Source organism: Syngnathus acus, chromosome 20 (assembly GCF_901709675.1).
Source record: "Syngnathus acus chromosome 20, fSynAcu1.2, whole genome shotgun sequence".
In the NCBI taxonomy this organism is placed as follows: Eukaryota; Metazoa; Chordata; class Actinopteri; order Syngnathiformes; family Syngnathidae; genus Syngnathus; species Syngnathus acus.
The window spans coordinates 8,090,757-8,117,568 of record NC_051104.1 but is presented as its reverse complement, the minus strand read 5'-3'; the positions used below and the strand labels follow the sequence as shown (position 1 = coordinate 8,117,568).

The following is a 26,812-nucleotide window of genomic DNA, read 5'->3' as shown; positions in this document are numbered from 1 at the left end:
CCACCCCGCAAATAGGTGAATTCACAAGTAGGTTGATGCTTTGAACTGCTTTTTCACCTTCTTTTCAGTGGAGGGGCTTTGTTTACACGCCGCGTGCAGTACAAAGGCGTGTTTAAATGACATATGTGGCTCTGGACATTTACAGCCGACGATCAAAGCTCCCTCTGCCTCCCTTGTTGGGAGGCACGGGCTTGTGTAGCCATCAAGATTAGAAGCCCTTGAAGGAAAAGGAAAAAAAACAAAACATAACGAGGCGCCCCGACCCCCCGGAGGGATGCCGGCGTCATTACGGGCTGAACACGCTGCGGCGGCGGCGGCGGCGGCGGCTGCTGCTACCTTTAATTGGCATGCTCCCATAAACAGAGCCCCGCCATTAATCTCCAGTAGCTTCAGCAACTTCTTGTGCCTGCCTCACTGGCTTCATTTCCTGCTCTGCCGTCTGCTTCCAATTTCGAAAGCCCCCCCTCTGCACAAATTTAGGCCCCCTAATGTTAATTTGCTACGCCATTATTAATCCACACACTTGATTTGCATCACCTGGGGCAATTTCTGGCCGCTGTCGCTACCACTGACGGCCGAGTACTTTTCGCAGCGGACTTTATGGATTCATTTCCCATAAATGAGCTCGATGCCAGGGACCGCGCTGAGCTTTTTAATGGAAGTTGCTCTGCGAGAAGGCAATCGGTAAATCCCATAGTAGCTAGCTTTCCTGAGTTTGCACTCTAAATGCGTCAATAGATTGAAATCCCATTTTGGTCATAAATATAAAATGGAGATCCAATACAATGCATACGGACAGCCAACCCCACCCACCTCAATTTGCGAGCTGTTGCCGACGTCCTCGGCTGACATCGGGCCGGGGAAGCGCTCGGCCCGGTCCTCCTCCTGCGCGGGCTCCTCCTGGCGTTCCTGCTCCTGACTGGCCCTGTTGCTGTCCATGTGACGCGGGCTGTTGGGAAGCCATCTCCTCCAGCGCTGCTCGTGCGTCCTCCTCACCACCACATTGTCATCCGCCGCTTGCACGTCGGCGTAAGGGACCCCTGAGGACGAGGCAACGACAATCAGATGCCATAAAGAACATGTGAAAGGGAGTCGTGGTGATGAGTGATGAAGAAAGTGGAGCCCAGAATAAATCCTGGCACATTTCGCAACAAATGATACGACAAAACAATGGCGACAAGACGATGACAAAAAAGGTCAAGTCAACCCAGGATTGACTCCTCCCAGGCCAGATGCATCACTTCAAAACACTCATTACTATTAGTCAAAGCCAGGACATTTCTTAAAAATGTCATTAGCTGAGCATAGAGTCCACATACACACAAAAAAAAACGTTTTTGGTAAAAGCCAACTCGGAAAAAGTGGATTATTATAACTTTAAGATGGCCCCGGGGGACTTCATATAAACTGAAAAGGCCTCGGCAAGAAAAAAAAAAAGATCATCGTCACTTACTTCATCAGCGCATGATGGAAAGCTGGCAAACCAGCAGGTACTTAAAAAAAAAAAAAAAAAAAGCAAGTCACCAAGAGTGGTGGCCAATGAGTCAGCCTTGACAAAGGAGAAAAAAAAGACAACCTATGTGTCATTGGTCAGGGCTGTAAGAGCGAGCGAGCGAGTGAGCGAGCGCCCGCCACCCTGGAGGCCATAAGGTGTCACCCCGCCCCGCTTTGGAACCATTGCTCAGCTGGAAAGCAAATGTTTCCCTTCTGACGTCTCTCTCCCTCCCTCTGCACAGCCACGTTGGCCGGAGCCTGGGCTCTAAACGCCATCGCTTCACACCCACCGGCATTTTTTTGCCCCCCACTAAAACCTTTCAAGGACATTTAGCAGGTCATAAAGCGGCAGAATGGAGGTCTTGTCCCCCCCCCCCCCCCCCCCCGCCGTCACTCCCATTCAAAGCAATTACGCCCCAAAACATTGACACACATGATACTTGGAATAAATGTGAATTCCTCCACTTTCCCTAGTGAACGCACTTGAAATTCCTGGTGGTCTCCGCACCATCGTTTCTGCTTTCATGGATGATTAGTCACGTTTTGTCCCAGTCAAAACACTCGGCCACAGAGCTCCTCGGGGCTTCAGATTGGAGCGGCAGATAAAGGCTGCTTCTGCCGCTGCCGCTTTCTCACACACTTGCCATGGATAGTGCCGTGTAAATACGCCGTACGATGCAACAGCCACAACGTACAAACGGCAGCGTACAAAATTTGAAGGCGCTCACCTCGGATTCATTTCAGGCCAAAGAAATACAAAAGCATCAACAATAGACATTTGCCGAGATTATAAATTGCACGTAAACAACATATGGATCAATTGTGTCATGTTCAACTGTGATTCATGGACAATAATCCAAAGTGGAGCGTACTATTGCTGTAAAACTCTGCTCCAATGATTTCTAATTATGACTCTGGCCAGTGATTTCTAATTATGACTCTGGCTTGAGTGGTGATACTTAAACTGGATTAGCAAATAAAGTAGCTCATTTCAGAAGAATGGGGACGCTGTCCATTCGATTCAACATTGGCTACATTCAATTTAGCTCCTCCCCATAATCAAAGCTTTTAAAATGTATCAACCTGAACATGAAAATATTTGACATCAAACGGCGAGCAGGGAAAAACAATGACTCCCGCTCGGGCAAATCTATTCCACTTGTGAAGTTTTGGAATAGATCACAAAGGATTTGTGTGTCGGCCGCATGATTGATGACAATGTCGAGCAGTTTGCTCAAACAAGCCAAGATGCTGGACCAAAACTGCGGGCCGGGCCGGGCCGGGCCGGGCCAGAAGCCCGCTGTCACCGCTGCGGCTTTCCACGTGTAATTGGTGGTTAGCCGCGTGGTCAGAGGGGGCATCAAACAAGACGGGGAGGTGTTTTTCCGATTCCGCTCAAACACGCCATCTTTCTCTTCTTTGAGAAGATTGAGTGCTTGACCGCGGGAGCACGAAGCCTTACCGTTGCCACCGTCGGCTCCATTTTTCTCCTCGGAGTCGTACGATGAAGCGAGCGGAGCCATGCATCAACCGACACTGGACTCGCTCCAAAAGCCATTATTCTTCCCGTTGTCCACAAAGCGATATGATTCTTTTCTTGAAGGTCGCAGGCTAAGCCAGCTCTAAAAATGGAATGGGTCGAGGACAGGGGGTGGCTGGAGCTCAGTCCGACTGAAATCGCACACACGCGCTCGCTCGCTCACAATTCCCACAGTCTGCTCAACAGAGCTGAAAATTGGAAATGGTCGGGAGGATGCATCTTGTGGAGGATATACAGTACAAAGGAGCCCCGGGTGCTCAACATCAATCATCAGACTTTGGTCAACAGAGCACCTCCAAGAAGCGGGGCGGGGGACAAGCTTGTTCATGGCCAGCAGGTGGAGATTGATTGACCACACAGTCTTTTGATATCCATCAGCAGCGTGCGAGTGAGCCAGCGAGCGAGCGAGCCAGCGAGCCATCTCTTGGCTCTCTGAAGACCGTCAGTGTGGATGAGAGTGAGTGAGTGAGTGAGTGAGTGAGTGAGTGAGTGAGTGAGTGAGTGAGTGAGTGAGTGAGTGAGTGAGTGAGTGAGTGAGTGAGTGAGTGAGTGAGTGAGTGAGTGAGTGAGTGAGTGAGTGAGTGAGTGAGAGAGAGAGAGAGAGGAGCAAGCTTTGTTGGCATTGGCGCAGGGGCATTGATGGCGCTTGGCAGTCTCAGCCTCCACTTAAACATTTTCCCACGGGGGGCGACAGCGAGGACCGAAGACTACGGCTGCCTTTGCGTTGGCTCCGAATCAACGAGGACCCCTTCGACGAGGGCCTGTTAAAGATTCACACTCGAGGGGGCCAAAGGCAGCCCAAGGAAAGATTCCGACGGAGCATACGGATGATATAACGGAAGGAGATAAAAGGTGTTCTGCCTGGAGCATTCTTTCGGCATAAAAGCAAACAAAGGTGTCCAAATGGACAACTGTGAGTAAAGCCCAAAACACACAAAGCTGTTTGTTACCTCATTCAGTGCCAGCCAGCCAGCCAGCCAGCCAGCCCAGTTCAAATGGATGAGTGCAACTTTTTCCCGTTTGGCAGGTAGAAGAAAATCAAGATGTTGAATGAAGGCAAGTGGACTCTTTTGCTGAAAGCTAGCTATCATTCCGTTGGCATCAAATTCAGGATAATGCTTGGCCGAGACTCGTCGCCATCGCACTAAGTGGAAAAAAAAGGCCGCTTGAGATCACACCTGCGGCTCCTTTGCCGGAGGGAGTCTGCCAAGACGCGCTGTCGTCCCCTCTCATCAATCTCCCTCCGCCGTCTGCCGTGGCTCCACGTCAAAAAAAACTTGCTGCTTCGACATGCTCCTTGATCTTGCAAGCTTGACTAGCCAAACCTCGCATTGCATTCAAGACGTTTGCCTCTCAATTGGAGTGACGGCCTTACAACGCCTATCGTAAATCAAAGGCGCTAAAGAGCGGATGATGGACCGGCTATGGAACGCCGATAGATGCCCCACCGGCGTGTTGTTACACTCTGTCCTTGCGAGGTAATCGGCAGACACACTTAAGTGTAAAGGAAAATCATTCGCTGTCGACAGACAGATTCAAGGAGCATAGTATAGATTGTGCACAACAGACACTCTGCGAAGCGCTGACCCACTTTGGAAGGGGCGAAAAATACCTCCGATGCCTTCAAAATGAGAGCGTGAAAAGGAAGACGGGACGGGGTCTTACTCCGACTCTTCCGGCAGCATCTTTTGTCAAGAGGTTGAAAGCGAGCTCGCTCGCTCGCTCGCCAGAGGACGAACAAAAGCGCAAATTCCCGTCCGGGCGAGAACACGAGAAGGGAGAAAGACGGACGCCGTGGCGTTTCCGGCCGGGAGACGCGGCCGACCCGTGACGAGTGTTGATTTTGGTGCACGCAGCTTGATGACTAACTTTGACCTTTCAAATCTCCTATCCCATAACAGATGTGTGATATGACCTGTTAAAAGCGCATCGTCACAGCTCCTATCTAATTGTCGCTTAGCTCAAAAAGACGAAGTAGGAACCACATGAGCCCTTTTGGGACTTCACTTGTTGCCTTTGCGCTTGCGAGAGATCCGATCGATCCGGCTTTGCTTTTCCCAATTTGTGTCCACTTGGCATTTGAGGATGCTGCTGTTCTCCAAAGTGCAGCTGTCCACCTGGCACTGGCTCTCCATTCTCCCCTTTTGTGCATTGTCTTGTTGAAGAGGCCGGACCTGTTTACGTAGGTCTTCAGGACAGATGTGAAGTCCCACAGGCTATTCCCATCGCTCGTTCTTCTCATTCCGTTACTTCGCGGCCAGCCAGAAATGACACAGCGTCTTCCAGAAGTCTTCCAGAAGTCTTCCAGAAGTCTTCCAGAAATCCAATCTCCAGCAAATGCTTCATTGACTAAAAACTTCCATAGAGGAATTGAGATGAAGCTCCAACATAGTGTGCAGAGCTCCCCATCTTGCTTTTACAGCGGCTGGCAGAAGAAGAAAAAGGTCCTCCCGGGTGTTAATTAATTGTGCATTTGCTTCCGTGCCTGTCTTGGTGTTTGCATACTAGCTACTATCTGCGCCGTTTGTGCCGGGCTTCCTGGCGCCTTTTGGCAGGCGGCCCGCGCCAATGTGTTTAGCGCCCTTGTGCACGCACGAGCATGCCAAAGTACGGCAGGAGCAGGTCAGCGCAGCCGCTTCGCTAGTTCATAATAAGTGCTCTGAACTCATTCGGTGCCAGCCCGGTTAAAAAGAAATGCCAATGAGTTAGCATGGCTCCAACTCAACACAGGTAAGTTTTATTGCATTGCACATGTCAAATTAGATCCAGGTGACTCTTTATTTAGCTTTAGGAGTGAGCGCAATTGGCAGCGTGCAAGCATCGAATGTGACAATGCGCAGTGCCAGAGGCCTTTTGGGTCAACGCTGAGCTGAGCTGAGCTGAGCTGAGCTGAGCTGAGCTGAGAAGACAATTAATCGATAGATAGTTCCACATGCCTGCTTTTGATGGCTGGGGAGGGGAGGGGAGGGGGTGGCACACCAGTGGAATTCAATGAGCTCTTACGAAATAAGCCAAAATGATTCAATACACTGTCAACAGCGATGTGTCAACAGTGAGTCTTTATCCAACGGAATGTATGAATAACCAACGCACCCTTGATGAGGACAAGCGCTATAGAAAATGAATGGATGGGTAATTAAAGAGCTCACGCTAATATTGTTTGCTGCGATATGAGCGGGCGCGCGGGCGGTCAGGCAGGCGGACGGCCTTCAAACGAGAGTCAATTTGATTTTTATCATCCTCTCAGCTGCTAACAAAGAAGCATGACTAACAAAGGCCATTCGTCACATGACTTGGACGGCGTCATTTTCATCAAGAACTGGAGTCTACGCAACTGGATGGTGGTCCAGGCACATCCATTCAGATTCCACTTTTCTACAGTGCACTGTTCCCTTCCAGACCAGAGCCTCCTCTTTACTCAAATTGATTTAAGACCAAGAGTGTTGTCCGCCATAAGTCATTTAGGATGGGCTCCAAAGAAATGGATGGATGGATCTGGTTAGACTCCAAGAATGTCTCCAAATGAGAATCAAAGGTGAGTCATGGGGAGTGGGAGGACGCGGGCACATGAACGTTAGCCAATGCACTTTTTCATAGCAAATAGCCGCCGTTGCCGGAGACGCTACATGCGGCCCGGCCCGGCCCGGGCTTGCCAAATGACAACTCGGCTCTGCCAGACCGCAAACGTGATCTATGGCGCTCATGAAAATGATGTGAGCCCCCTGAATCACTGCGAGCACACCAGGCCGGCCTCCGGTGAGATCACCCAGCAAGACGAAAACAACAACATGGACAGACTTGTGGCAACACACCCACAAGTCTGAGCTTCCCCTCTTAGAATTGGTGAAAGAGCTTCAAAAACCAACCGTATCAAACAGACATTCATAAAAAAAAAAAGAAATGACACTGACCCAAGTGCAATTTCCGCCACCGGCTCTTATGGGCAAACAAAATAAAAACCGGTTGACCGCTCGACCTGCTGGAACATCTCAAATGAGAGGCAATGATGCGAAACCCAGATGGAGTGATCTCACGCTGGATCTCACTCGCTCGACCTGTCGCAGACGTGCCGTGCCAAGTATTTCATGTCCGATGGGAGCGAGAGCCAGATGGATGGATGATGGGCCTTCCTAAATGACTTGCAGACGTTCAAAAGGAAGTCGGTCGTGGCAGGCGTTAGAAGAAATGACACTAAGTGAAACAAAATCAACTCTCATCCAATTGGGACTGTGCTAAGATAGCCAAGGACCTGCGCAAAACTTGCAATTGGAAGCCTGAACCTGATTCCAAACAATGGCGTGCTTGCACATGCTAGCTCAAAGCATGGCTTCATGTGCCTATAATCCTCCTCAAGCAGCCTGGAGAAGAAGGGGAACCAAGTGCTCCATGCCTTGTTGCCATGAAACGGAGGGAGGCATGCTGAAAGAAGATAACGCACCCGGGCGAGCGAGCGAGCGAGCGACGGGTGGCCGCTCCTCTTTGCCTTATCCAGACTTCATATCCTGAAGTCGGCAGGAGCCTGCCACAAAGCAAATTGTCCTCGGCCGGGTTTACGGCATGCCGCCACATGCCTGCCTGCCTGCCTGCCTGCCTGCCTGGCTGCATGCCTGCCTGCGTGGCTGCCTGGCTGGCTGGCTGGCTGCCTGCCTGCCTGCCTGCCTGCCTGCCTGCGTGGCTGCCTGCCTGCGTGGCTGCCTGCCTGCGTTGGTGTGAAAGTTCACCGTTTGTATACGGCTGCTTTCACCTCTGGCCGATCGCTTTGCTTTGGGCTTTTTACATGAAATGAGTCTGGATTCAAGCTAACCCTATGAAGGAGATTAAGCCCTCCCTTGTTATCCTCTCAACAGGGTTACATTGGGCCACTCAGGTTGTTGGTCGAGCCAATTAGCTAGCTTGCAGCCAACGATGAATTATCTGGAGCTGCAGCAGGCGCTTTCCAATCATTTGCGGAGGGGTGGGATACAAAAAAAAAAAAAAGATGTTTATCAATGTCGGAAATTGCTCGTCATCTCTGACCGAACTCTTATCCGTCACGAGGCTCCCCGCTTGTGACCTTTTCAAGCGGGCCTTGGAAGTGGACTGCGGCGCAGCTGAGGGAGGAGCCAAAGTTGAAGAGAGGCTTAACCGCGCCGGCCGCGTTTCATTAACTCGCGGCCTCTCGTCTCTTTGTCTGGGGCGCGCCGCTCCGAGCTCTAAATCCACCCCCCCACTCGTGAGCTTCTTCCCACAGCGGGCCGAGGTTCCAGGGCGTGACTAATGCGCCGGCCCGGTGCTGCTGTTGCCTGCTGGTACGGGTGACGACCCCGCTTTTTGGCTGCTGCGGTGGCACAATGAAGCCACCCTCCCCCTTCCCGTGCATCCCCCCCAGCTCGCAAAGAAGTCACACGGTATCCGGGCGCGCTCCGAGCCGAGCCGAGCCGAGCCGTGGCACTTTTAGCACATTGACTACCTCCAGCGCAGGCATTTCAAGTAAGCCACAACATCATTCCACCGGCCTCTCCAATCGAAAAAGGCCACCACGCGCGCTCTCTGCGTATGCCGGCGCATTCCAGGCCCGAGAGGAACATCTCTTTTTCCACTCGGGGTGCAAATTATCTCGGAGATCAGCCTCAATTTGGTGTGCCAGTGCTGAGAATGGCATTAAAAAAAGAAAATGCTTGCAGGACGTTGCGTCATTTGGCCCAGATGTTCAGCACAGTTTCCAACAAGAGGTACTGTACTGTTTGATATGATGCTTTGTTTGGTCAAAGCTTGCCATTTTTTGCTTTGGGCACCAAACTCACTGGTGGAGTGTCCTACATACAAACAAGGACAAGTCACAGATGGAACAAAAAGACAGAGTGTTTCTGTTGAACTGGGTCCATCTCCCTCCTGCAAGGACCTTCAAACGCGCTCGCTCCACATGCAAACTGACTGAAGTGTCAAAAGCACGCTGGCGCAGAAATGCGCCACCCGATAGATAGCATCACTTTGAGAAAAAGCAAAGGGTGGCGAGTCGTCTCGCTCACAAAACACACGCTGCTTTCATTTACATTATGCAGCGCTCGCTTGTCGAGGACCAAGCTGACGAGGCTGTCGTGTGCGCAGCGTGCTGATGTCGACTGAGATGGCCCAAGAATACCACCGACGTGACCTCTCGGTCGCATCGCAGTCCAAGAGTGAATGCACCTCGCAGGACATGGAGAGACTTATTACACTCCACAAAATGATGTTTTCATTCCAGAATTGTCAGCCACTCCACCGCTGTGCTGCCACAAATACACAATAATGACATGAATCACATTCCAACCTATGGACAGACAGTTCAGTCATCAATGAACCTGTCATACGTGTTGCGAGAGCAAGGAAGGATTCAAACCCAGAACCTCCCTACTGCGAGGCAGACCTGCCAAAGGCTAGCCGCTGTGCTGCTTCATAACATCACACTTAAAATGATTTGATGAATTTAGCCTAAAGGAGGACCAGCCCCCTCCCTCATTGTAAGCCACTTAATTGCTCAGTGCGCGCTCAGGGTGATCATGTTAGGATGATTGGAGCCATATTTTGGTTTTTCCTCCTTCTCCTCCTCTATTTTTTTTTTTTTAACATCCATCTTGGCTCCACATTGTATTTATGTGATTGGATATTTAACCAGATGACAAAGAAGGTTGAACACACTCAAAGATGGGATGCAACATCTTTCTAGTAGGTTTAAAAGAACAACAATGCTAATAACAATCATGTGACAGCCAAATGATAGCATGTTCCTACCCGTCTGGGCTCCGGCGTCGTACACGCACTGCACAAGCACGACAAGTCCGAGTAGCAGGTCCACTTTCCTGTCGAGCGCCATGTCCACAGATTTCCGTGCAGTGCTTGTCTTGTGAGCCGCGCCGCGCCGCGCCGCGCCGTGCCGCGGCCGCGCCACTCCTCCGAGGGAGGCGGCAGAACCCCGCAACTCTCCCGGAGGAAAGAGAAACCAAGGAAACTGCTGCTGCTGCTGCTGCTGCTGCTGCTGCTGCTGCTGCTTTGTCCTCCACGGCGCTTTCTTCGCCCACACAATGGCGCGTCCACCCACCACCTCTTCAAGTCAAACAAAAAGAAGACAAATATTCAAATGTACCGAGCGGGACAAGTTGACAAGGCATCGGAGCTCTCGCTCTCTCTCTCTCTCTGCCGGTGTGTGAGGTCCGATGTTGCGCTCCTGGAGGAAAAGAAAGTGCGCGTGTGACGTCACAGCCTTCTTACAGCCAATGACATGGCGTCGTTTTGGATGTTGCTGCGAGTACACGCTTGCAAAACATTTGACTACTATTCGCGTATTCGGCTATGTCCACGACAGACAATGACGCGAGAAAAACGGCAAATGAAAGAAAATAGTTACCAAACATTTGTTTGATATAGAAGAACCAGTGAAGTAGTTACCAAATGATGATTGCTAATCTATCTTACAAGCGAATCAAATGGGCTCATCCATCAGAAAGTGAAAGTATGCTCATTCCCAATATGAACTTGGTGCAAGAGTGCCATGAAGTCATGTATCCAACATTTGTCCATTCTTGATGTCCCGCCAGAAGTTATGGTCACCTTTCAGCAGGTACAAGTGCTACAGTGTTGTCACCATGACATCAGCATGTGTGTTTTCCTCACAGACGGCCAGACATGGGCAGGGCGTGCGTGGGAGGGAGGTAGTTGGGTGTTGTTTTTCCCTTCCCCTGCCTTTGGCGCCCGCCCATAAAGGGATGGAGGACTTTGCAATGACGACTCTACTCGCTGAGGGAATTTCAGGAGCGGTCGCGGAAAAGCTGAGAAAAGTCAAGGAGCTGGATCACTCGGCGGCTGCCATCAAATATGCGCCTTCAAATATCCTCACCACCCAAAAAGGTCGTCATGCCCCAGAACAGGTAGAAAAACACATCCTATCATTTTTTTTCTTCTTCACTTTTTAAACAAGACATTTTTTGGAAATGAACATCCCCAAGCAAATTGGAAGTGAGTCAAGTTTTACCAAGCATTTGCAGTGACCTTCATGAATCTCTGGAGTTTTACTCCCATCCTAGGCTTTCTTGCATAACATCTGGGAGCTCGATTTGATCAGCGCCCTCCTCGTGGCAGAAAGGTATCCGCGCCGAGAACAATGACGGCAAAACGTGCCATGTATTTACCTCACAGGATCATCTCATCGCTCGAGGGACAGCTTCTTGCGTCTTCCTCGCAATCAGTTTGCTCTCAGCGTTCGCATCTCGTCCAATCACGATCAATTCATCTTCTTCTATTGAGCCCAAAGTGCACTTGAGCTCATTTGGCCGTGAGCGAGCACTAGCACAAGGTCGTCCGCTCCATGTATTTAGATTCGTGCCAGTGGGGATGAAACTGGAGTGAAATGTATTCTTACGGCATGGCGTGGCGTGGCGTGGCGTGGCGTGGCTTGGTCCTGCTTTCATGCAATTTGAATGCAACGTTTATGAAGAGCTACACTTTTCCTATGAACTGAAAAAAACAATCAAAAGTGAGTCATATCATTTTCCCAACAACTAGCAAAATATTGCCAACACATCCCAATCGGGTTTAATTGTTCGGACAAGAGCGATAAAGCCCAAACGGGGTGAGCTGATCCCACAAACGACACAAAAACAGCGCTTGCGCTTGCGCTAGCGCTACGTGCCATGCAGCGGCATGAATACCGAATGTACCAGAGACGACAAAACAACACCAAAAGCAAAAACAAAGGCCACCAGGGTGCAAGCTTGGCATAAAGGTGCATAAAGCGCTATTGTCCAGTGGGTTGCTTGATGCAAACGAGCGAGCGCTGAGCACTAAGCTGAGCTGAGCTGAGCTGAGCTGAGTTTGGCCACACCTGTTGCAAAGCAGTCACCCTGCATTTGTGCTGCCTTAACCTTTTTCCAAGAGAATCAGATCAGAATCAAAACAAAGTGACAAATGTCAATTCAATACACAACAAATGATCTATTAAACACAAGGTTGATCATCAATTGACAGTTCATGTGCAATGCTACACTATTTAACAAGCACGTAAACAAGGGATGAGTCCGATGAACGGTGCAGCATTGCTATTAGTATATGCTTTCATTGGCCGGTGGATATGCTCTGTAAATTCTGCCTGGCAACAAGTGACAAGGAAAAGGTTACCTGAGAAATTCTGGTTTTCCACTTACCAAGTGTTGTTATTCCCGGAGCCTCATTTAAAATGATTAGCACATACGTACATCCATTTTTTTTCATAGGCCTTTTGGGGCACTTATGGTCAAGCCCTGGGAATTCTGCCTAGCAACACGTGACCAGGGAGAAAGAAAATCTGCACAATTTGACTGATCTTTGCATGTGTTCCCTTTCCCTGAGGGAAAAAATTCAATGTACGTTTGGCATACTGATCCACAACAGGCGTCCATATGTACAGTCCATCTTCTTTTTATCTTACGCCCGAGAGCTCCTATATTCATCGGGGTTCACGTGATGATGATTGTACAACGGGTTGGCAAAGGACAGCCTGGCGTCCCTCCTGGACGAGCTCTGCCGAGTGAGGAAGATGGGATTCGTGCATCCATTTGATATTTGCCAATGAGAGAAACGGAGGAGGAAAAAAAAAAGACAAAGGCTCACCTCGGTCTCCCTCCTCCAAGGGTACACGCTGATGGAGAGAGCCCCGGCGTCGTTGCTGCGCCTGATTGCACGGCGCTCCAACTGAAATCATGCGTGAATGAAAAAGCATTTAAATGTCAATGAAGACTTGATGAGGAAACGTCACATCGCATTTCTGAAATTCAATCCAATGAAAAGTAAGCCGTTCAATTTGATCATGATCAACTGAAATCATGCATGAATGAAAAAGCATTTAAATGTCAATGAAGACTGGATGAGGAAACGTCACATCACATTTCTGAAATTCAATCCAATGAAAAGTAAGCCGTTCAATTTGATCATGATTTGGGGAATCCCATTTTTTGCAGTACTTTCACTCATTAAATGATATCAGCCATCAGCGGGGATGACGAATAACCGGCCATTGCTCTCTTGTCGCTTTGTACGACTGTGAACACTAATGATGCCCCAGGAGAATTGCCGAATGATGGATCAGACATCACCTCTGGCTTCCGGTCAAAGGCGGGGCCATCCATCATCCCGTAGTCCGTCGGGCTGCGCTTCCTGCGGAAGAGGCGGCGGCGGCGTTATCGGGAGGGGGGAAAAAAACAAACATCATTACGGACGACGACTCACATGGCACGACATCGCTTACTGCACAGAGCCAGGACGCAGACGGCCACGCCAGCCACCAGCAGCAGCATCCCGACGGCAATGCCGGCGTACACCGCGTCTGCCAACCACCATTTGTTATTTCCTAATTGGACCGTGCCCACGCAAATGTTGAAACCTTACCAAGCCGCGTGGCCTCGAGCCCGGGTGGCGTCGGAGTGGAGAGCGGCGGCGGCGGCGGCTTCGCCCTCACGTGACAGCGGTTGCCGGTCCAGCCCGGATTACACCTGAGGGAGGAGGGGGAAACCAATCATGACCCAGACAAAATGTTACAATGCTAACATCTAGCATGCTAACTTTAGGAGCTTCTGGTGCCTAAATGTTAAAGCCAACCTTTTGAATGTTAACACGGTCCACATTCGAAAACAATTCCAGTACTGGTGGAAATTCCACAGCTGGACACAAAGCTGCGAACAATTTGGCCCTGTTGCCGTCCTCGCAAAACCAAGATGTTGGTCCAAATCCACATCTGTTCAGTATCAGCTGGCGCTTCAAATGTGGAACACACATCTATCGGGATGTCGTTATCATCTAACGTGTGAACGGACGGACGGGGCCGTCGTGCGTGCGTGCGTGCGTGCGCGCGCGCGCGCGTGCGGTCATGGCCGCGGGCGGGCCATTTCTTCTTGGACAGACACGCTGCTTTCAAAGCTGTGCGTAGCTAAAATGATTTGGAAAAGACTGCTCGAAATGTATTCAAGAGGTTTTGATTTGTGTGCAGTCGGGGAGGGGGGGCGACTTTGTCAGGTTGTTGAAGGGGGTGTGGCCGAAAAGACTTTTTTTTAGAGGTGCTGCTCTCTTCCCTACACACATCCCATTTTAGATACTTGGTTGGTGCGCTAAAATCTTGAAGGAGTTCAAGGCAGAATTTGAGATTGACATCCCGCTAAAGGTAACCACACAGAATCAGCCACCATCTTCCCGGATTGTAATTGAAGAGTCCCAAAGCGCCAACCAGACGGATGCTTCGTGTTTAAATATTGACCGGCACGATCCATCAACGATTCCGTGGCGCCTGCGGTGAAATATATCAAGGTGAGAAAGCGCTCACCCTGGCGGAGGAAGAAAGTCAGCCTAATTTACAGGTTGCTACATGTTTCACGGAGCGAGACGGATGGAATTTTTACCAGGCGAGTTAAGGTTGTGTGTGCGCGCGGCTTACATGCAAACAGGTCCGTGCTCCTCCACGTGGCACAGACCTCGTCCCAGGCAGAACATGGCAGGACAATCTGCATCATAAATCAAATCGAATCAATAAATGAGAGTGACAACCGGGTAGTATTAATCATTCACGTTTACGACATTAGCATATGCCGAGCCTGTCTCGCTGAAATGCCCCCCCCCCCCCGCCTGTACTGAATGACAATGAGCCTCGAGTACGCAGTTTCTGTTGCCATGGAAACGGCATCACATTAGCGTTGAACTAGACAAAGTCTGAGTGTCGTGTTTGTTAGGACTGAGCAATATGACATTCAAATAAAATGTGTTATTTTTTCACAAGTTAGGTTTTAGATTTTTAAATGACCTGATTTGTTTGTTCTCTGAACATGTGACGCAATGCGAGAAGTCCAGCGATTTTAGAAGTATGTGATACGGGCGGGATGGCCTTAGCAACAATAGAAACACTGGCGCCGTCATCACAAGCGTGCAAATGGCGTTATTTTAAGGTCCAATTGGCACATGGTGGGTTGACACGCAATTAATGGCAAGTTTGAAGCAATTTGAAGCTTCCGTGTCAAACGTCAGGGCGGCAGGTAGAGAGCAGGAAATGAGGAATTCTGGAAGAAAGCTGCCAGATTCTGACAAGAAAGCAGGAGATACGTATGCTCGCAGAGATAGAGTGCCGTGCCGTGCCGTGCCGTGCCGTGCCGTGCCGTGCCGTGCGAGGCCCCCCTTCTGGCACAGCTTCACTCCGAGACGTCAAGAGAAAGAAATTCGGTCTAAGCTACTTTAAGACGCAAGTTCAAAGTGGAAAGTTTGGGCAAGGGTGTTTACCGTCACAACTGGACTCATCTGCCAGGAAAGGCAAACAGTCTGCAAAGCGGTCGCAACGCTTCTCCACAGGAATGCAAGAGGACAAGGCGTCGCACAGCAGTTCTCCCGGCCGGCACTGCAGCAAAGCTGCACAGACGGCGGGACCGTTTGCAGAGGGCGTCGAAAAGAGGAGTCATCAGCGACACTTACGACACTCGTGCTCGTCCTCGCCGCGGCCGCAGTCGGCGACGCCGTCGCAGCGCAATATGGCCGGGAGGCAGACGTCGTCGGAGCACCGGAAGCGAGCGGCGGCGGGGCAGCCGCCCTGCGGGGGGAGGGTGCCCGGTACGGCCGCGGGGCAACGCTCTTCGTCCGACCGGTCCGAGCAGTCGGACTCGCCGTCGCAGCGCCAGCTTCTGGGGATGCACTGGGAGGAGAAGACGCACCGGAAGTGCTCTGAGCTGCAGGTGAGAGGCTGCGGAGTCACAGGAGCTGCGGATGAGAGGCCAGGTTAGCTAGCGTTTCGTTCAAACGTGGAAAAAAATAAGATTACTGTACACAAATGAAAAGACAAGACAAACTAGGCAGCGGCGGCACTGAAAGAAATCCATGGCCTTCACCTCCAGTCACGCACTCTGCCGTGTACGTGATGTCATCCAGGGCTACGTCAGTCCACATGTCTCCGCCCACCTCCGCCTGGAAGCTCACTCGAAAAGGCGCCCGGTTGGACAGGATGACGCTGGCGTACGTCCAGCCCTCGGCTTGGTTCCCAGCCAAGGCCCACATCAGCAGCGGCGTGCCACCGCTCGCTCCCACCGTCAACACCTACAAACCAATCGTGTCTCTCATTCTTACGTGCGTGCGGCTGGCTGGCTGGCTGGCTGGCTGGCTGGCTCTTTTTCAAAAACCGAGCTCCGGCACCTTCAGCGTTCCCATCCTCTCCGAGCCGTGCATGTAGTACCAGAAGCGCAGGTGACACAGCCCCACGCTGGCTGGGAAGGCGCTAACGGTGGTCACCCGGGCAACGTGGCCCTTTTGCTGAGCGGCTGAGTGGATGTAGAGGAAGCTCCCCGCGCCACCTTTGGGAGACAAATGCAGCATTAGCCTTCAGCTTTTCTTTTACTACGCTTGAGAAGAATGGCAACAGTCGGTAGGTTGCAATGAGAGCCCCTCGCCAACCGTGGTCAGAAGTGGGTCCAGTTCCCGCTCGTTCACTGCCGCGACCGATCCGCCAATCAAAGTCGTCGTCGGTGTCCTGCGCCAGCTGGCACCTCTCCTCCCATCGGCCGTCGTCCGCCTCGAAATTACACGCTCCCGGCGCGGCGAGTACGCCGCCTAAAGGTTTGTGTACAAATATCAAATCAATTGAGTCGCCGCTTAAAAGGAAGCCGAACGGAAGGGCTCACCGCAGTCCGACTCGTCCGATCGGTCGCCGCAATCGGGCTTGCCGTCGCACCAAAGGTGGGACTCCACGCAGCGGCCGCCGTCGCACACAAAATCGGTGATGGCGGGACAGCTGGATGGCTCAGCCAGACCTGCTCGGAAGTATTTGCTCTTGAGTACTTGAAGATCGGATGAACTTATTTCCAAAGAAACATGGCTGACGCATCCAAAATGCACATCAAGGTGCTTTCGGGCTCCCCCATCCATATATCCTTCAACAAATGAATTTTGTGCAATGGACATAAAACACACACACACACACACACACGTGGTCCTCATTACTCAAACAAAGCCTTCCCGCGTTCCGCACGGAAGGATGCGAGCGGCCGACAAAAGGATGTCGAGAGAGCTCCGAGCATCTTTCCGCTTGCTGCACCTCATTTAAGACGGACGGGGAGCAAGGAGGGAGGAAAATAGTAGCACACGGGAAAGGAAGGAGTAAATAAGAGAAAGTCGACATACTAAGAAAAAGTCAAGTTTCAATTTGGACACGGGCAAAGGCAATTCCATCATTCCACTCACTCGGGGCGCAGTCTTTGAACTCCAGGTCGTCCAAGGCGGCGCCCCCGCTGACGTCGCGCCACCTCACGCCCTCGAATATCAGCCGGAAGTTCCTCAGCCTCCTGAGCGCCACCTCGGCCCGCTTCCAGCCGTTCCCCTGGTGGCCCGTTTTGTTCCACGCCTCCCACATGGCGTTCTCCGTCTGATCATTAGCGGGACACATCAACAAGACTCATTAGCGAGCGAGCGAGCGAGCGAAGCTCCTCGTTAACATCATTTGTCGCTTTTCGGACTGTGTCTCCAGTTATCGTTTCCGCTCTCACGCCGCACATGGAATATATTAAAAGAGAGGGAGGCCAAGTATGTAATTCCTCCGCAAGTCTTTTCCCATGGCAGCAGCCAGGCACCACATGGTGACTGACTAATGCGCCGTTCAAACCAGCGATGCGACCCCGGAGCGGAGCGGAGCGGGACTTTGAGCGGGCCGCGCGTCACGCATCGTCTAGCCGCTTCCCAGCGTCACCTCGGGAGTTATTAGGAAGATGTGTAATTAGGCTGGATTAGAATAGAATAGATCTTTATTGTCACACATGTACAACGACAATAAAGATCTATTCTATTCTATTCTATTCTAATCCAGCCTAATCACACATCTTCCTCATGCAGCAATCAGCTTTTCTGTGACAAGCAGTCGCATTTCTTGCTCTAGCACTGGATAAAGACTTTTAGATTAAAAAGGCCGGCCGATGGCGTTCCTCTCGCACGCTCGGAATACCGTACGCCCGCCACAAAAGAGAGGAAGCGGCTTTACATTCGCAAGATGACTACTGAAATATTGTCACGAGCGACCGCAGGCAGCTCCTCAACTGTCGCCGTATTTCCTTTCGATGTGCAATCGTAGGATGAAAAATCGAATGAAAACCATGTGAACCTTGTTGTTCTGTGGTAACGCAACATACAAAATGAGCGTGGCTTTTTATTTTGGCTTTGAAAGCACAATCTTAGGAGCCTACAAAGGAGAACTCCTCCTGGAAATTGGGACGACATTTGAACCGCGCGCAACAAAACCATGCGAGACAAAGCAAGGAGGGGGAAAAAAAGCAGGAACAAAAAGAAGCTCAGGGCGGATGGAAGTCAGCACACTTTGCTTTACCTTGACCAGCAGGCGGATGGTTCCCGAGGCCTTGTGAGAAATGTAGTACCAGAAGGAGAGCTTGCAGATGGAGCTGGTCTCCTTCCACTGAGAACTGCTGATGTGAGCCTTGTCGCCTTTCAGTCCCACCGGTGTGGCTTCCAGATACAAGAAGTGACCTGAGGACGTTTTCACCAGCGCCGTCACGTCGTCCTTCCAAAAAGTGGCACGGAGGCGGGCGGGCGGGCGACAACAAACCGCTCTCATCGTTTAGCGTGTGGTCGTACGGCGGCCGTACGCCCTGCGCCGAGCCGCTTCCCAGCGACCAGTCGAAATTGTCCGCCGGCGAGTTCTTCCAGCCGCACGGGCCGTCCTCGAAGGAGCAGGACGTGCCGCAGCGCTCCTCGTCCGAGCCGTCGCCGCAGTCGTCTCGGAAGTCGCAGCTCCGCTCGGAGGAGAAGCAGCGGCCGTTGGCGCACGGAAGGAAGCCCGGAGCGCAGCCGCCTGGAAAGGACAAACTCAAATCAACGTGGCCTCCCTTTTGGAAAGATTAGAGGAACTTTATTAATCTCACGTGTGAGAAACTGCATGTAACAACAGCTCGATTTACAGGAAGGTACAAGTTGGGGGATAAAAGTGCAAAAAGAGACTTCAGGAGACTTCAGGACCGTAGTCTTCCGGCATAATAAATAGAATACACTATAAAAAAAAAAAATAAAAAAAAAATGACCTCTGCTGGGCCTACCTTCAGGAGGAGGAGAAGCGGCTTGCTCCGAGGAAGCCAGCAGGCACCCTGACGAAAAGGTGACGTCGTCCAGGCAGATGTCCCCCGTGGGATTCCGCCCCACCCGTCCTTCCAACGTGACTCGGAAGTCCTCGGGGTGGCTCAGCGGGACCTCCGTCATCTGCCAGTAGTTGCCCTGGTCGCCCGTCAAGTTGAGGAGGAGGTGGAGTCCCCCGCGGCGGCTCTGCCGGAACACGGCCAGCGTCCCGATGCCGTCTCCGTACATGTGGAAGAAGAAGCGCATCTGGGGGGTGTCACAACGCTTCTCAATTTGTGTTTCATTTGAATGCTTTATTTGTCCGCGATGGATGGTTCCTCTCAAGAGGTTGGCTCAACCCTGCCGCTAGCGTGATTGATGGAGCGACCGTCAGGTCGAAGGCGCGAGACGACGGACGATCACTCCCGCCGACGGGCTGACGGCTGCAATTTTTCATTAAACACTGTAACTCATTTCCAAACTTGTAATTCATTTCTACAATGAAAAGACGGCGTATTCTCGGGCATCTGTTGACGAGCAATCATTCTCGATCTATTTTTGACTTGATTTTGCTTGTTACAACATGGAAAAGAATTTGTGCCAGACCTTGCACTGAGAGCTCCTGCGGCTCAGCAACGGCCCCGAAATGCGGGCGCTATTTCCGGCCGCCTGAGGGAAGGAGCTCTCCAAGTAGAGGTAGTGCCCGGAGGGGTCCCTTAGGGTGTGGTCGGTGGACGGGCCCATACCAAGGGTGGGGGTGCCGCCGGCTTTGATCTGCCAATCGAAATGGTCGTCCCAGCTCTGGCGCCAGGAGCACAGGTCGAACTCAAAATCGCAACGGCCGTTAAAGGCTTCTGAGAAACACAAATGGGGAGAGAGAGAGAGAGAGTGAAAATCAATGTGTTGCCGCCGCCGCCGCCACCACCATTTCAGGCCAGCTGCACACTAACTGCAGATGTAAGGTTCCTCGTCCGAGTCGTCCCCGCAGTGGTCGATGAAGTCGCACAGGTTGTCGCGGGGGACGCAGCGGCCGTTGGCGCAGGCGTAGCGCTCGGGGGCGCAGGGCGCTCCCGAGGGCGGCGGCGGAGGGGCGCAGTCCACAAAGCCCACGTCGTCGATCACCACGTCGCCCATGTAGCTGATGCCGCGCTTGGCTCGGAACACCACCTGACAGGCAACAAAATTTGACATCAAATGTTATATCTTATATTGATATGACTGATGACACCCAGTGAGCACTCCGATTTTAAAACGCTCACTATTTATGAGGCCACTCGGACTCTCTCCAAGTCCATAGGAGAAAAAAACAAAGAAAAAAACGGGCGTCTCATCAACTTGGCGGCCGGTAGCATCAGGAGACGAGGACACCAGGTTAATGAGTGTCGGCGATGTCGCTCCAAGAGACGCACGCTGAGTCTGTTGATCTCGCCAATGGAGGACTCATTCGTGCCACCGTCACACTTGACTTGAGTATTGATCGAGTCCATCGGCTAATGAGCCGTGTCGGTCGGTGTGTGGCAAAGAAATAATTGGACCGGGAAACAGCATTGAAGGCTGACGTATCATATTCAGACAAACCTAATCAGGCCCTGTCGTTAGGATTGGTAAACCAAATCAATTTTGAGGAAAGCCACTCAGCAACATGAACTATTTCGAGTAGAGCCACATAAAAAGTCTTGAGAACAGACACAGGACTTTTGCAGCCATTTTAGGCTCATTTTGGTTGTTGCCAGAGTTCCAAGACAAAAAGTATTTTGCCACACACAGTTGATGTGACAATTTGGCCACACTCCAATTAAAAATGCTCATCGTTGTGTGTGGCAGCAAAAATGAATGACTCTAAAAGGCTGTGAAGAATTTAGAAAATTCAGCTCTGTAAGCTGAGCCTGAAAGGTAGCAAGACAGATGAGCGGTCCAGCATTTTGTAAAAAAAAAAAGGACTTTCCGGAATGTTTTAATGACTTGCCATAAAACAAGAAAGTCCTTACAGGCAGAAATGTATCGATGCTCCAAATGAGCATGGACTCATGAATAGCACCGCGTTAGAGTAAAAGCATTTCCACACCTGAAAGTCATTTGACAGCCCCAAGAACACTTCACCTCGTCTCCACTTGTTGCCTTGGTTACCGCTCTGAGACCAAACCTCATGCGTGATGTTACCACGCTTCAGCAAAAGCTGCAAAAGAGTTCAAGGGGACAGCTGTCGACGCTAACAAGGTGCAAGAAGCGATTCCCGCAGCGCTCGGCCGTCTCACTTGCAGGGAGCCCACGGTGAATCCGCCCATGTGGTACCAGAAGACCAGCCTGCAATGCGGCCCGGTGGATGCGATGACTGGCGTCTGGAGGTCGGTGGCTTGGCCGTAGCCGCCGTTGGAGCTGTCGGCGCACATGTACCAACCCTCGGGGCTGCCCCTGGGAAGGAACGGACGTCAATCGCAAAGAGAAAGGAGCGCCACCTCATTAGTACACAGTCATTTTTTGCTCTTCCTCACAGGGTGTGGTCGGTGACGGGACGATGGTACTGCTCTCCGGCGTGAACGCTCTCCCCTTGGTCAGGTGACCAGCGGAATGCCTGCAAGGAGACCGGGGCAACGGTCTCCCAACCGCAGGTTTTGCCACCTTCAAAATCGCACCCCTCGGCCACTGCAGGAAAAAATAAAGAGGTTGAGACGCTCGATTCGTCAAGTTTCGAACGATATATGTTTGCGAAGGGCATCATTTTTACCACAGTCGTTTTCATCGGAACCGTCCGAGCAGTCCCGCCTGAAGTCGCACACTTTGCCACGGGCGACACACTCGCCGAGCCGAGCGCACGCAAACTCCCCGTGGGGGCAACGGTGGGGCTGAACCGAGGGGGCCGGCGTGGTCACCGCGGGGATCGTGGCGTTGGCCTCGGGGAGCTCGCCTTCCTCGGCAAATGACGCGCAGCTTTAACGCTCCGACGGAACACGTCGGCTGTCGCTGAGCTGAGCTGACGGCCGTCCATCCGTCCGTACCGACCTACCTACCTTGGTGCGGGACGCAGCCCAGGAAGGAGAGGTCATCGATGGCGATGTCCCCGTTGAAATCGTCTCCGACCGTACCTTCAATTACGATCTAGCCGCAGGGAAATAAAAGCACTTTTCTTTGACTGGGAAATTCACAGGCGGAGTCGTACCTGGAAGGGTCGAGCGCTGGTGAGGTAAAGAGTCTTCCTGTGCCAAACGTTGCCCTGGTCCCCGTAGCCTACCCACAGCAACTGGCCGCGACCCGTCGAGGTGGTCCTCAGATAGATGGCGAGGCAGAACACGTGCGAGCCAAACATGTGGTAGTGGAAGCGGAACACGCACGGGCTGCGGGAGTCAAAGGGGTCCTCGCCGCGCCCGTGGGTGGGCTGGAAGGCCGGGCTCAGCAGCACCGCCGTGTCCTTGAACTCTTGGGGGACGGAAGACTCCATGTAGAGGTAGTGGCCGTAGCTGGTACCCAGCGTGTGGTCCTTCCAGGGCCCGGTGTTGAAAGACGGGGTGGGGCCTCGGGTGCGGGTCCAGTCGAAAACGTCGCCGCCGCCGCCGTTTGCCTCTTGTTTCCAGCTGCACAGGCCCTCCTCGAAGTTGCACTGCAGCTCGGGGGCTGCGGAACGGCAATCAAGCCTTCATGACCTACTCAAATGGACGGACGGACGGACGGACGGGGTTGGCAAAAAACACTCACCGCAGCCCTCTTCATCCGAACCATCGCCGCAGTCGTCCACCAGGTCGCAGCGCAACAGCTGATCGACGCACGCTCTGGTGCGCGTGCAGTGGAAATGCGTGTGCGGCGGGCACTGGCCGGCGGCGGCCGGCATGGAGCAGTTGTGGAAGGACACGTCGTCCAGCGCCGAGATGCCGTCGAACACGCCCATGCTGATTTTAGCCAGGGCGATTTGGAAGGGCCGCGTGATGCGACCCAACTGGAGGCTGACCCGGTTCCAGCGGCTGCCCTGCTCGTACAAAGTCCTCCATATGACGGTGTTGTTTTGGACCCCTCGGATGCGGAGGTACATGTCGGCGGCCCCCACGGATATGCCCGAGTTGTAATGCCTAGACGAGGCGAGTTGGCAAAAGGGCATGAAATGGAGCTAAATGGGAGGCTGAGCACCCGGGAGCCTCACCAGAAGCTCATGGTGCACCCGGAGGCCGACTGCTGGAACCACGGTCCTCTGAGAACCGCCCTCGGATAAAGACTGCTGCTGTTCTTCAGGATGAACATAAAGTGACCTGCAACGGAGCGACAATTCAGCTCGCCATGAATATGGTGTTCTATTCCTTGACCTGACACCGACGGCGACTTCAATTCCAGGTTGAACTGTAAAGTACGTATCCTATTTCATGATATGCAGGCAGGGGAATATCTGCAGACTTGCCACACTCAAGGACCCAAAGCAAAAAAACTGAGCACACGGCGGGCGGCACAAACAACAGACGGTGGAGCTTTTCGGATTCAGGGATCTGCTCGTACCCTCCGTGCTGTTACTGGAGTGGTCCGGAGGAGGCGGGCGACCGTAATACTCCGGCGGGACATCGGCGGACGAGCCTCTGACCCAGTCAAAACCGTCACCGAGGGTGAGCTCGTACCAGCCGCAGGAGCCGCCTTCAAAGTCGCATTCCGAAGCTGGAGGAAGAGGTAGGTAGGTAGATGTCGGACACGATGGCCCTTTTTTCATTCGTTTGGGTCCGTCCGTTTCAAACTACATTCAATTGTTTTCAAATCAATCCATTTTCTACCGCCGTCCATTGCGACCAAAGCGCTTACGGCAGTCGCTTTCGTCGTCACCGTGCGGGCACTGCCGGGTGAAGTCGCACACTTTGTCCGCCTGGATGCACGGCCCGCCGCCCTCGCAAGCGTACCAGGATGGCGGGCAAGCGATGGTAGGTGGCGAGACTTACAAGAACAAAAAAAACACGTTTGAACGCTTGTGAATTCTAGAAATGTTTGTAGACATGTCAGTACCTGGCTCACAGTGGGGACTAAAGGAAATGTCATCGATGGCCAGCACCTCTGCTGCATCACTGTCCTCTGTTAGACTCCCTCCAATTACCACCTGGTGGACCGACAAACGATTGATTTCTTGACGTCACATAATTGACATGTACGTGTTTGTATTTGAGAGGCTTGTTTTGCGACATCCCCTGAGGTTGGCTCCGGGTGCGTGCACGCAGTGACAAAGTCCGCAAGGCGTCTTTATCTGTGACTTTGGCTCTTTATCACTTGTCGTACCGTACGTATATGGCGTGTGGGGGAGGAAGTGGAAGAAGCTTGGATTGAAAAGTTGGCCTTTTAAACTCGGATTCAAAATGCATCAATACGTAGAAATCAAGTTGCATTGTATTTGATGACAAAAACAATCATGAGCAAAACAAGTACAGCCATGAGAATCATTCAAAGAAGAAGAAGAATAGAAAAATCGTACACACCCGAAAAGTGCTGTTGCTGGAAAAGCGGACAACAGCTCGCTGCCACGCTTGGGCTGGAGTGGACTGCTTCCATAGCACAGTGGCGTGACCCTGGGGGCCGCTCTCCATCAGAACCTGAAGCGCTCCGTGTTGGGCCGAGACGTAATGGTAGAAGCTCATCTAGTAAGAGCACGTGCCATGAGCGACGACGATTGCGATGAACACGCACAAATGGTTTGGGGGGTCTGAAAAGGAGACGCGTGGTGCTACCTGGCAGGTGTCGGCAGGCCCAAACTGAGGACTTATTAGCTGTGCGGTGCTAGTGTCTCCTCTTTCAGGCACAAGGGACAGGAAATAGGCTGAAGAATGGAAGTGTATTGATTTGGCCTTGATTTAGCGCAGAGAGTAACCCAAGGTCTCAAACCTGATTGGTTGCCGGTGTGGTCGCGTTGGATGAGCCCAACCGCCGTGGTTCTCTTCCATTGAGAAAGAAGCGCGTGTGACCAGGGCTGGATCAGGTCACAGAAGCCTTCGTTAAAGTCACATCTCTTGTGAGAGTTGAAACCTGTGAGACGGAAAAGACCTTTTCATTTCTTTTAGAACTTTCCTTGCTGTTGCCATTTTAGTGAGGCGTGTGGCATCATCCATCATCTATTGTCATATCAACATATCAGTGGAGTGACTTACAGCGTCGCTCGTCGCCACAATCGTCCGTGAAGTCGCACACACAATCCTCAGGTATAGATGAGCCATTAGCGCAGGTAGAGTACAAAATCAAACGAGGCTCAGTAAAGAACGGCAAAGTCAAGGCCACCAGCAACAATGGGCAAAATTTCCACATCACGGACGCCTGCTGACGTACGTCTACTACATGACTTTGTACAGTACGGCGAGGCTCAGTTTGACTCCAGCAAGTCGTAAAGCGTCATAAATGGCTTTTATGGCGCTTACTCAATATGCTTGCTTGCTTGATTCGAGTCTCCATATTGATTGAACCAATGGGAATGGCGCACAGCCATAAAAATGCCATCCATTTTCTGAAGCAAAGCCTCGCAGGCACAGGGAGAACATGCAAAGTCCACACAGGAAGACTGCGTCAGAACCCAACCCACAACCTCTGAAACACTCTTAGGAACGCCACAAGTTAGAGTTCACTTGAGCTGCTGAAAATAGCAAAAGGCATTTTGTTTGCTATGAAAGAAAGTCACAAAGAGGGAAAAAAATAATCACAATTTTCAAAGACTTTGACTCATGCAACATTCTACCCAAGAAGAAAAGCAAATATTCTGAGCTAATTGTGTATGTGGATTAACGTTTGTATTATATATATATATATATATATATATATATATATATATATATATATATATATATATAATCCATACTATATATATATATATATATATATATATATATATAGTATGGATTGCAGTATGCCGTAGGCCTGCCAGAAACGCAAAGAGATTGAGATTCTGCTGCCACCTAGCGGTCATTCACCGTTTCCCCCTCACCATGAATGCGTCATTGCGTCAGTTTCGTGCGTTCTACGTCACAAGAATGCGACAGCGTAAACGATTTTTTTTTTTTTTTCGAGTTCAACCTTTTATTCAAACCCAAACACATTAGGTAGAATAACACCATCAACTACAAGCAGCGACAGTGTAAAAGTGTAAACAGATGCCGCAGCTTCCTCACGTTCAAGCAGACACGCTTCCCTCCCTCTCCTACGTCCATCGGCTGGTTGGTTCCTCGTCTCGATCGCACCTCCCATCCCGGCCGGCCTCGCCGTCCGTGGCAAAGCCGCAAGTCTTCTCGCCCTTCCCGTGCGTCAAGCTGCCCAAGACGTCGGCGGCGGCTCGACACCTGCGCCTGTACGCCGGTCCCACCACCGTCTGTCTGCTTCCCCCAGCTGAGCCGCAACTGGAACGGCCGGGAAGCCAGCCAGACATTTGACAAAATGTCATCTGCGGTGCTTGGAAAAACAATCACAGCTCTCGCGACAGCTGATAAGAAAACATAAAACTTTCAAAGCTTAACTGAAGGTGAAAAGTGCCACGCCTCCTGATTGGCTTGTGTCTTTGTGACGTCACACCGCCATTTTCAGGTGGACCTAATCACAGGCCACTTCATTAGGGAAAAATCATGAAAAGTGCCACACCCGCCGTCACCTCCACCTCCTGATTGGCTGGTTTCTTTGTGATGTCACTTATGGACACTCCATTAGGTACACCGCCATTTTCAGGTGTACCTGAAAAATAAAAACTGAAAGTGAAACGTGCCACACCCGCCCTCACCCCCACCTCCT

The 26,812-nt window shown here is 51.6% G+C and overlaps 2 protein-coding genes across 10 annotated transcripts in view; both read right to left on the bottom strand.

The window, feature by feature from the left end:
* The window catches only part of esyt2b (extended synaptotagmin-like protein 2b), a 37,572-nt gene extending 26,121 nt beyond the window's left edge, over positions 1 to 11,451 (bottom strand). The window contains exons 1-6 of the mRNA XM_037279497.1: positions 11,022 to 11,451; positions 10,601 to 10,818; positions 10,043 to 10,217; positions 9,940 to 10,009; positions 9,785 to 9,908; positions 814 to 1,040 (exon numbers count right to left, since the gene is read on the bottom strand). Of these exons, the coding sequence (XP_037135392.1) occupies positions 814 to 1,040; positions 9,785 to 9,866 (309 nt within the window). The 5' untranslated portion in view covers positions 9,867 to 9,908; positions 9,940 to 10,009; positions 10,043 to 10,217; positions 10,601 to 10,818; positions 11,022 to 11,451. The remainder of the gene's footprint in view (positions 1 to 813; positions 1,041 to 9,784; positions 9,909 to 9,939; positions 10,010 to 10,042; positions 10,218 to 10,600; positions 10,819 to 11,021) is intronic.
* Positions 11,452 to 11,981: 530 nt separating this feature from the next.
* malrd1 (MAM and LDL receptor class A domain containing 1) lies at positions 11,982 to 26,808 on the bottom strand. Of its 9 annotated transcripts, none has more exons than XM_037280065.1 (35): positions 26,792 to 26,808; positions 26,236 to 26,565; positions 24,932 to 25,072; positions 24,778 to 24,866; positions 24,529 to 24,687; positions 24,065 to 24,155; positions 23,867 to 23,995; positions 23,573 to 23,725; positions 23,226 to 23,331; positions 22,787 to 23,154; positions 22,254 to 22,705; positions 22,105 to 22,192; positions 21,822 to 22,001; positions 21,589 to 21,739; positions 21,352 to 21,508; positions 21,162 to 21,272; positions 20,047 to 20,263; positions 19,703 to 19,950; positions 19,081 to 19,363; positions 18,594 to 18,839; positions 18,357 to 18,514; positions 17,225 to 17,405; positions 16,666 to 16,794; positions 16,438 to 16,594; positions 16,181 to 16,346; positions 15,880 to 16,084; positions 15,470 to 15,751; positions 15,281 to 15,406; positions 14,448 to 14,514; positions 13,409 to 13,512; positions 13,250 to 13,346; positions 13,117 to 13,177; positions 12,635 to 12,715; positions 12,432 to 12,544; positions 11,982 to 12,373 (listed from the first exon to the last, which is right to left on the bottom strand). In XM_037280065.1, exons 2-34 carry the CDS (start codon positions 26,276 to 26,278, stop codon positions 12,449 to 12,451), a joined length of 5,322 nt encoding a protein of 1,773 aa, XP_037135960.1. In that variant the 5' UTR covers positions 26,279 to 26,565; positions 26,792 to 26,808; the 3' UTR covers positions 11,982 to 12,373; positions 12,432 to 12,448. The 9 variants fall into 9 exon arrangements, 8 of the variants coding, with proteins under 8 accessions (XP_037135960.1, XP_037135964.1, XP_037135961.1 ...); XM_037280069.1 differs by having other exon boundaries at positions 24,778 to 24,838; XM_037280066.1 differs by lacking the exons at positions 26,236 to 26,565; positions 26,792 to 26,808 and adding an exon at positions 25,459 to 25,754 and having other exon boundaries at positions 24,778 to 24,838.
* Between the last annotated feature and the right edge of the window lie 4 nt (positions 26,809 to 26,812).